An 11,955-nucleotide genomic window follows, 5' to 3' on the forward strand; every position below is an offset into this window, starting at 1 on the left:
ACAGGATCAGACTACGCTGAGACCTCGGTGACGGATCTGCACGCTGTGAACAAAAGCATCGGAAAACCACATCCTGAACCCCAGCTGTGCGTCGCAACTGCTCCCTGCACCTGCACTGGCAGCAGACGCAAACTCACGATACACGTTTTTTTTTACCCACCAGTGCAGATGTTTATCTGGTCTCCACAGGAGATAAAAATAAAATAAATTTAAAAAAAATTATGTAAAAATTTTTCTTAAAGTTGACCGGTGTATAGAATGTAAAATGTGGGGTAGCATTTAAATTTTTTTTTTTTAATAATTACGTCCTAAACCTAGGACCAAAAATAAAATTCATTCATCTTAAAAATTTTTGCAGAATTTTTTAATACATTTTCCCGGGGAAAAAAACACAAACGTTGCTCCGTTTCTTTCTCCTTTATCCTCCGTGCTAGCCGCCGCGGCTAACTCGGCTAACGTCTTAGAATCAACGACGATAGCAACTTTTTTTTAATGACTTATTTCACTGAGACGTTACAAACCAACGGGGGTTAACATTCGGTTCGTAACGGTCGCGTTAGCGTTTATTAGTGCTATTTAGCAGCTACGCTAACGGCTCTGCTGCGGCTCAGGAGAGTCCACGAACGGCTCGGTGTAAAAGAAACAAAAAAACATGCCGTGTTAATCGATCAATCGATCGGCAACTATTGCCTCGTCACGACAATGAATATTAAACATATTATCGCATTTTAGGACGATATTTTGATCTTTTCGACAATCCCCGGGTTAGGAAAAATGATGTTAGCGTCACTGCTAATTTTTTTATTTTTGTTACAAAAGCGGCTAACAATCTCACTTTTCTGATTGGTTGCTCTCGGCCCGGGGCCGGTGACTCACACGCAGATCGCAACACTTCCTCCTCTCCCACAATCCCCAGCTGTCCCGGACTTGACCGTAAAAGAGCACGACAACCGCAGGTTAGCACGTGTTTTATCAAAGATTTGCAATTTTTTTTTACACAAAGGACAAATGACCACATTTGCAAAATAAATTTACATTTCATTTACTAAGTTTAAACTTTCGAGAAATCAATTTATTTTACCATGAATAAAACATTTTTGAAATCCAGCAGGGGTCACAATTTCTGCATTAAAATTAAAATGAATTTGCTTTACAAATTAAGGAAGTTTTTTTAAGGAAGTTTATATAAAATAAATATAAAAAATATTTAAAAAATGTATATTTTTATAAAAAAAAATATAAAAATACAAAAAAAATTCTTATGAAAATTTAAAATTTTCTTAAATTTTAAATTTCAGGAAAATTAAATTTTGAATTTATTAAAATTCAAATTTTAATTTTACAATTTATTTAATTAAAAATGTTTATAATTTGCCTTCAAGGACCACGCCCCTTATTTTCAGAACCACTATTTCAAAACGACCTCGGAAATATTGCTTTTGAAGTTGCGAATAAAAATAACGTGTTGATTTTGCCTCTTGTCGTGCTAAAATGCTATGCTAACACAATCAGATTCGACGTTACGAGACTTTTTCTGTACAAACACACCGAGTCCTACCGGTACTGTTGACGCTAACACCTGGTTCCAACTCGGAACGCGGTGTGTACGACGTCTGAATGTAAATGCGGGTTTGTTGACGTAAATGAGAGGCCGCGTCTATACTGCTTCCAAAACAAAAACCTGCGACATCGACGCGGGAGCACGCGACGCAGCTTCAACTTAAATAACCCCAAGATCGCTACGTGAGCTCACGGCACGTAGCCCGCGGCTATGTCTGGAGCGCGATCTTTACGTCCTCGTAATCATTCCGACTATAAATATCCGGCTGGCCCCGAGGGCAGGAGTCACGGGTTGACACACACACACAGAGGTGGACAAACCGGTTCGTGACGGCGGCGGCTTGTTGACAGTTGGCCAAAAAAAAAAAAAAAAACAGATTTCTCCATAGAGTGGAATCGTATCCGTGGAGCCGTCCAGTCAGAGCTCCGGGAGCGGAGCGCATGTTTGCTCATCCATAAAGACCCAGGAACCGGGGTATAACCCGGGAGACACGCCCACAATGTCGTCTCTGTTTGTTCACCACCAGAACAAGTGTTTCTGCTTCTCACACACAAATGACACACACAAACACGTTTTTGTATTGTTTTATGACAATAAATTACACGTGTCTCTGTGGGGACCGTCAAAATGTCCCCACAAAAAAAACTGTATCCGTTTCTGCAGGTGCATTCACACACACACATACATACACGTTTTTGTATTGTTTTGTGACACAACTCCAAACTACATGTTCCTCAGTGGGGACCCTCATAATGTCCCCACAAAAAATAAAACTGTAACCGTTTCTTCAGGTGCATTCACATACACGTTTTTGTATTGTTTTGTGACAACTCCTAACAACAGGTCCCTCAAATTGTCCCCACAAAAAAAAAACTGTATCCGTTTCTGCAGGTGCATTCATACACACACACACATACACGTTTGTGTATTGTTTTGTGACAACAAATTACACGTCCCTCAGAGGGGACCCTCAAAATATCCCCACAATAAAAAACTGTAACAGTTTCTGCAGGTGCATTCACACACACACACACACACACGCACACACACACAGATACATCCTGTAGCATTTGGTTCACCCTTGTTCCTGTTTTGAGGTATTCTAGCGTAACGTCTCTTAAAGTCTTCTCTACGCGCGTCAATGCTAGCGAATTTCAACCAAACTTATACAGGAAGTTGTTCAACTCATTAAAGCCTTCGACTACCGTCATGTGACCCCGCCCTCCCAAACCCCTCTGCCACCTAGTCCAAAAGCTTGTTCTTCAAATCTCCACCAAACTTTATCATTTTTTTTATAAAACATCGCAATTAAAACAAACTGAAATCTACTTCCACTCTTTGGTACCACTCTGAGGGCCGCACCCGCTACTTTGGAAACCACATTGATTAAAACCTGTAGACATTCAGGAACATTAAGAAGCAGCTCAGCGAAAGGAAACTTCCAGACTTTAGGACATCGATTGTTGTCCATTAAATTTACGAGACGTGCCATTAATCAGCTGCGTCAACAGGGGGCGTCCATTAAGACGCACTTAAGTGAATCACCCTGGGACATCATCATCATCATCATCATCGTCATCATACACTCCTGGAGTCTTCATCAGACTTCCTGTCTCCGCTTTGTCCCGACGTGACTCCTGACATTTACCAGAATTCCACCAGAAATTTAGAAACCGTGCGTAACCTGTGTGGGTACTGACGTTGTGTGTGTGTGTGTGTGTGAGTGTGTGGGTGTGTGTGGGAGTGTGTGTGTGTGGGGTGTGTGGGCAGAGGCAGCAATAACAATACAGAAAGTATCGGGCAAATTTTTTTTTCCACTCAAGAAAAAACAAACAAAAAATAAATAAATAAATAAATAAAAACAAAACAAAACCAACCCACTCATAACACACGGAGAGGCCAGTGGTGCAGTGTCTACGGAGGAGTGAGATAAAGACACGACTCCAGCCACATTTCTAGCAAGTTTTAAGATAAAAAAACCCCAAAAAAACACAGACTGTTCGGTCACTCATCGTCGACAAACGTGTTTAAATGTGTTTCTTACACTGGACATATATGAAATATATAGACATATATAATATACACTGGAATATTTAGACATATAATATACACTGAAATATGTAGACATGTAATATACACTGGAATATATAGACATATATAATATAGACTGAAATATATAGACATATATAATATACTCTGGAATATATAGATATATATAATATGCACTGGATTATATAGACATACTGTTTATAATATACACTGGAATATATAGATATACTGTATGTAATATACACTGGAATATATAGACATACAGTATATAATATGCACTGGATTATATAGACATATATAATATGCACTGGATTATATAGACATATATAATATGCACTGGATTATATAGACATATATAATATGCACTGGATTATATAGACATACTGTTTATAATATACACTGGAATATATAGATATACTGTATGTAATATACACTGGAATATATAGACATACAGTATATAATATGCACTGGATTATATAGACATATATAATATGCACTGGATTATATAGACATATAGTTTATAATATACACTGGAATATATAGATATACTGTATGTAATATACACTGGAATATATAGACATACAGTATATAATATGCACTGGATTATATAGACATATATAATATGCACTGGATTATATAGACATATAGTTTATAATATACACTGGAATATATAGATATACTGTATGTAATATACACTGGAATATATAGACATACAGTATATAATATGCACTGGATTATATAGACATATATAATATGCACTGGATTATATAGACATATAGTTTATAATATACACTGGAATATATAGATATACTGTATGTAATATACACTGGAATATATAGACATACAGTATATAATATGCACTGGATTATATAGACATATATAATATGCACTGGATTATATAGACATATAGTTTATAATATACACTGGAATATATAGATATACTGTATGTAATATACACTGGAATATATAGACATACAGTATATAATATGCACTGGATTATATAGACATATATAATATGCACTGGATTATATAGACATATAGTTTATAATATACACTGGAATATATAGATATACTGTATGTAATATACACTGGAATATATAGACATACAGTATATAATATGCACTGGATTATATAGACATATATAATATGCACTGGATTATATAGACATATAGTTTATAATATACACTGGAATATATAGATATACTGTATGTAATATACACTGGAATATATAGACATATATAGTATACACTGGAATAGACATATATAATATATGGATCTAATATAAAACTGCTACTAATAATAAGATTTTATTTTGTTCAATTTTTTAAATTTAATATATAATAAATTATAAAAAAATTAAAAATATATTAATCTAAAAATATAAATAATTATAAATATAAAACATTATTTTAATTTATTTTATAAATAAATAAAATATAATAATTGTTATTATGGAAATGTTTCGCACGCAGAGAGAAGTGGGTTCGATTCCCAGAGGAGCTACATATCCCTAGCGGCGCCTCCTGTGGCAGCCTGCGTCACTCTATTAATTAACCCATCGTGGGACGAATGTTGTGCGCTCTGGAGTATAAGTCGCACCAGCCAAAGAATGAAAAAATCGCGACTTGCAGGAGAAGCAGATTCTGCTACACAAGCCTAGAGTGCCCTCTAGTGGTAGTGAAAATAAACATGTGAATTAAAATTATTTTAATATATGTCGCAAAACCAGTCAAAGGATGAAAAAAGTGTGACTTATAGTCCAGGGGGGAAAATTGTAATAATAGAAAATATTAGCGTAGCAGCTTGACATCCGACCTCTTACACCAACACCGACCCTCAAAATTGGAGCCGCAGGTTGAGCCAACTTATCTGGTGTTCGCTCCGATCCGTGATTCGATCCGTTTACTTATGTAACGTTCTGCGTTCGACAATACAACGACACAAAGCAGCAGCCCCTCGGGCGTCGGAGTCGGATTCACTCCGTCAGCTCCGACCCCAAATGACTCGGCTATGTTACATTACTGCAACTCAATCTGCTTAAGCACACATAAATCTACTGGTGTAACTTGGTATTACAGCTGTGATCTCTTTGCTGTCGGCCAACGTTACAAAGTCGAGCTAAAACATATGCATAAAAAAAACATAACGAGCAGAAGATGAAACAGGCTTTAGTTTAGTTTTCGACCATCGGTGAAAACCAATTGGCCGCTGGTTTTAACCGTCATTAGTTAGCATTAATTACGAGTTAACAACATTTGACATTATCGCGTTTATTATTAGCGGTTAAATATCCGAATGAACGGACGGGTGAGGGAGTACGTGCAACAACACGACAATAACCACAATCTTAAATTCCATTTACGATTAGAAATATATGTTTATGTATATGCGTGTATATATTTGTGTGTGTGAATATATACATATATAATGTATGCAATGTGCATTGTGTTTATATTGGTATGTACAGTATATATGTGTATATTTCGTTTATGTTTGATATTATGTCTATATCCTGTATTTAGATGTATATGTGTGTATGTTTAATATATGATAATGTTTGATATTACATGTCTATATCCTGTATATATGTGCATGTATATTTATGTGTGTATATAAGTATAAATGCGTATGTTATATATGATATGTTTGATATTATCTTTCTATATCCTGTGGAAACAGTATGTATATATGTATATAGAGAGCATATATATACATATATAATGTATGTAAGGTGTGTTGCGTATATATGTATGTGTATATGTTTAATATATGTTTGCTAGTATATTTCTATATCCAGTATATACTGTATGTATATATGCGTGCATATATAATGTATTTCAATGTCATGTTTATATTGGTATATTGTATATATTGCATCCTTTCCAATACTATATACAGTAACTCCTTCAAACACCGGTCGTCAATAATAATAATAATAGTCAGACTGTGGACTGAACCAGACCAGGGTCTGCAGCTCCAGCCCCCACCCCTGCCCCCCCCCCCCCCCCCGGCCCCACCACCACCCCGCACCCNNNNTTCCAGTGTATATTATATATGTCCATATATTCCAGTGTATATTATATATGTCCATATATTCCAGTGTATATTATATATGTCCATATATTCCAGTGTATATTATATATGTCCATATGTTCCAGTGTATATTATACATGTCTATATATTCCAGATGTATATTATGTATGTTTAATGTTCCAGTGTATATTATATATGTCCATATATTCCAGTGTATATTATATATGTCTATATGTTCCAGTGTATATTATACATGTCCATATATTCCAGTGTATATTATATATGTCCATATATTCCAGTGTATACTATATGTCTATATATTCCACTGTATATTATATATGTCCGTATATTCCAGTGTATATTATATATGTCCATATATTCCAGTGTATACTATATGTCTATATATTCCACTGTATATTATATATGTCCGTATATTCCAGTGTATATTATATATGTCCATATATTCCAGTGTATACTATATGTCTATATATTCCACTGTATATTATATATGTCCGTATATTCCAGTGTATATTATATATGTCCATATATTCCAGTGTATACTATATGTCTATATATTCCACTGTATATTATATATGTCCGTATATTCCAGTGTATATTATATATGTCCATATATTCCAGTGTATACTATATGTCTATATATTCCACTGTATATTATATATGTCCGTATATTCCAGTGTATATTATATATGTCCATATATTCCAGTGTATACTATATGTCTATATATTCCACTGTATATTATATATGTCCGTATATTCCAGTGTATATTATATATGTCCATATATTCCAGTGTATACTATATGTCTATATATTCCACTGTATATTATATATGTCCGTATATTCCAGTGTATATTATATATGTCCATATATTCCAGTGTATACTATATGTCTATATATTCCACTGTATATTATATATGTCCGTATATTCCAGTGTATATTATATATGTCCATATATTCCAGTGTATACTATATGTCTATATATTCCACTGTATATTATATATGTCCGTATATTCCAGTGTATATTATATATGTCCATATATTCCAGTGTATACTATATGTCTATATATTCCACTGTATATTATATATGTCCGTATATTCCAGTGTATATTATATATGTCCATATATTCCAGTGTATACTATATGTCTATATATTCCACTGTATATTATATATGTCCGTATATTCCAGTGTATATTATATATGTCCATATATTCCAGTGTATACTATATGTCTATATATTCCACTGTATATTATATATGTCCGTATATTCCAGTGTATATTATATATGTCCATATATTCCAGTGTATACTATATGTCTATATATTCCACTGTATATTATATATGTCCGTATATTCCAGTGTATATTATATATGTCCATATATTCCAGTGTATACTATATGTCTATATATTCCACTGTATATTATATATGTCCGTATATTCCAGTGTATATTATATATGTCCATATATTCCAGTGTATACTATATGTCTATATATTCCACTGTATATTATATATGTCCGTATATTCCAGTGTATATTATATATGTCCATATATTCCAGTGTATACTATATGTCTATATATTCCACTGTATATTATATATGTCCGTATATTCCAGTGTATATTATATATGTCCATATATTCCAGTGTATACTATATGTCTATATATTCCACTGTATATTATATATGTCCGTATATTCCAGTGTATATTATATATGTCCATATATTCCAGTGTATACTATATGTCTATATATTCCACTGTATATTATATATGTCCGTATATTCCAGTGTATATTATATATGTCCATATATTCCAGTGTATACTATATGTCTATATATTCCACTGTATATTATATATGTCCGTATATTCCAGTGTATATTATATATGTCCATATATTCCAGTGTATACTATATGTCTATATATTCCACTGTATATTATATATGTCCGTATATTCCAGTGTATATTATATATGTCCATATATTCCAGTGTATACTATATGTCTATATATTCCACTGTATATTATATATGTCCGTATATTCCAGTGTATATTATATATGTCCATATATTCCAGTGTATACTATATGTCTATATATTCCACTGTATATTATATATGTCCGTATATTCCAGTGTATATTATATATGTCCATATATTCCAGTGTATACTATATGTCTATATATTCCACTGTATATTATATATGTCCGTATATTCCAGTGTATATTATATATGTCCATATATTCCAGTGTATACTATATGTCTATATATTCCACTGTATATTATATATGTCCGTATATTCCAGTGTATATTATATATGTCCATATATTCCAGTGTATACTATATGTCTATATATTCCACTGTATATTATATATGTCCGTATATTCCAGTGTATATTATATATGTCCATATATTCCAGTGTATACTATATGTCTATATATTCCACTGTATATTATATATGTCCGTATATTCCAGTGTATATTATATATGTCCATATATTCCAGTGTATACTATATGTCTATATATTCCACTGTATATTATATATGTCCGTATATTCCAGTGTATATTATATATGTCCATATATTCCAGTGTATACTATATGTCTATATATTCCACTGTATATTATATATGTCCGTATATTCCAGTGTATATTATATATGTCCATATATTCCAGTGTATACTATATGTCTATATATTCCACTGTATATTATATATGTCCGTATATTCCAGTGTATATTATATATGTCCATATATTCCAGTGTATACTATATGTCTATATATTCCACTGTATATTATATATGTCCGTATATTCCAGTGTATATTATATATGTCCATATATTCCAGTGTATACTATATGTCTATATATTCCACTGTATATTATATATGTCCGTATATTCCAGTGTATATTATATATGTCCATATATTCCAGTGTATACTATATGTCTATATATTCCACTGTATATTATATATGTCCGTATATTCCAGTGTATATTATATATGTCCATATATTCCAGTGTATACTATATGTCTATATATTCCACTGTATATTATATATGTCCGTATATTCCAGTGTATATTATATATGTCCATATATTCCAGTGTATACTATATGTCTATATATTCCACTGTATATTATATATGTCCGTATATTCCAGTGTATATTATATATGTCCATATATTCCAGTGTATACTATATGTCTATATATTCCACTGTATATTATATATGTCCGTATATTCCAGTGTATATTATATATGTCCATATATTCCAGTGTATACTATATGTCTATATATTCCACTGTATATTATATATGTCCGTATATTCCAGTGTATATTATATATGTCCATATATTCCAGTGTATACTATATGTCTATATATTCCACTGTATATTATATATGTCCGTATATTCCAGTGTATATTATATATGTCCATATATTCCAGTGTATACTATATGTCTATATATTCCACTGTATATTATATATGTCCGTATATTCCAGTGTATATTATATATGTCCATATATTCCAGTGTATACTATATGTCTATATATTCCACTGTATATTATATATGTCCGTATATTCCAGTGTATATTATATATGTCCATATATTCCAGTGTATACTATATGTCTATATATTCCACTGTATATTATATATGTCCGTATATTCCAGTGTATATTATATATGTCCATTTATTAAAAAAAAGAAATTAATCAAAAAATGAGAATATAAATATATTTTCATATTTTAATTATATGAAGTATATATTTTTTTACTAATATTATATATAATACTAATATTAATAGTTACTACTACTATATATACAATAATAAGTCCATTCTGTTGAATGAGAACATTTTATCCTCAGAAATTAGGGTAATGTTGCCCTCTGGTGGTAGATGTTTTACATTACACTTACACGCCTTTTATGTAGCAAAACAATTGTGTACCTGTGTATACCTTTGCGTACTTGTGTGTACTTTTACGCACCTGTGTGTACGTGTCCGTTTGCGTACTTGTGTGTACTTTTACGCACCTGTGTGTACGTGTCCGTTTGCGTACCTGTGTGTACTTTTGCGCACCTGTGTGTACTTCTGTGTACCTGTGTGTCCCTTTGTGTACGTGTGTACTTCTGCGTACCTGTGTGTCCCTTTGCGTACCTGTGTCCCGTTGTGTACCTGTGTGTACTTCTGTGTAAATGTGTCCATTTGCGTACCTCTGTGTACCTTTGCGTGCCTCTGTGTACTTTTGCGTACCTGTGCAAACCTCTGCGTACACAAGTTTTTTAGAAATACTTTTTAATTCGAACTAAGACAAGATGCCATCACCTGTGAGGTCAAAGGTCAAACAACATAATTTTCCTCTAGTTGGCTAAAAAAAAATGTTTTTTTCATCATTAAATGTTTAATTGACATGAAAAATATTTTTTCAACATATATCATCCTCTAAAATGACTCAAAATGTAAAAAAAGAAATTTTAAGGGACTTGACATTTTACCAGGAGTTGACCAAATAACACCAAGAGACATTTTTTCACTTTTTTCAATGGAGTATGAGTTTTTTTTATCATCGTCATAATTCATCGCATTCAGACCCTGGAGCCAATCCCAGCATCCATCAGGAAAAAGGCAGGATAAACCAAATAACCAAATTAAAAAAATTTTAAAAATTGAAAAAAAAAATTTTTTAACGCCAACGTAACCATCGTTTTCTGGTCATGATCTAAACTTTAAGAGCACTGGTTGGATTTTTTTACTTTTTTTTTTTAATTTTTCAAATTAAATTCATACAGTATGCATCACTTAATAAGTGTCGCTCAAAGCAGTCGTCTCAAAGTAAAAAAAAATAGTACGAGTCCTACGCGAACTAAGAAGCTGGGCTCGTGAAACGCTAAGGGGGGGGCGCTCTCAGTACTCGTCCAGATTGTCGGCCTTGGGGACGGAGAGGCCTCTGTCTTTTAGGACCTGCATCTTTACTTTCTCTGTCTCCTGTTTGGCTTGTTGCTGCAACCGTTGCTCCTCCAGGATCTCTTCTATGGACACTTGCTGCAGGACGGTGTCGCAGGCTTTGTCCACGTCCTGCAACACAAACCAGAAATAGTTTGGGGGAAAAAAAAAACAAAGAAGCCACGAAGGTCAAAGGTCAGGTGAGTGACCTCACAGTTTCACTAACACACACAAAAAAAATCTTGTAGCCTAGCGGTTAAAAGACTCAGCTTTGGTAAGGCATTGTTTCCCAAAGACTGGGTCGCAAATCATGTTACCCTGGAGTTTACGAATAACTTCTAATTGACGTGGGTCGCAAAGGTTTGTGA

General features: G+C 33.1%; 1 protein-coding gene across 1 annotated transcript in view; it reads right to left on the reverse strand.

Annotated features, from left to right (window-relative positions):
* The window catches only part of LOC103398938 (G protein-coupled receptor kinase 5-like), a 19,270-nt gene extending 8,421 nt beyond the window's left edge, over window positions 1-10,849 (reverse strand). The window contains exon 1 of the mRNA XM_025053900.1: window positions 10,744-10,849. Coding sequence (XP_024909668.1) covers window positions 10,744-10,849 — 106 coding nt within the window. The remainder of the gene's footprint in view (window positions 1-10,743) is intronic.
* Between the last annotated feature and the right edge of the window lie 1,106 nt (window positions 10,850-11,955).

This window comes from Cynoglossus semilaevis, unplaced genomic scaffold (assembly GCF_000523025.1).
Source record: "Cynoglossus semilaevis isolate Cse_v1.0 unplaced genomic scaffold, Cse_v1.0 scaffold2800, whole genome shotgun sequence".
Lineage (NCBI taxonomy): Eukaryota > Metazoa > Chordata > Actinopteri > Pleuronectiformes > Cynoglossidae > Cynoglossus > Cynoglossus semilaevis.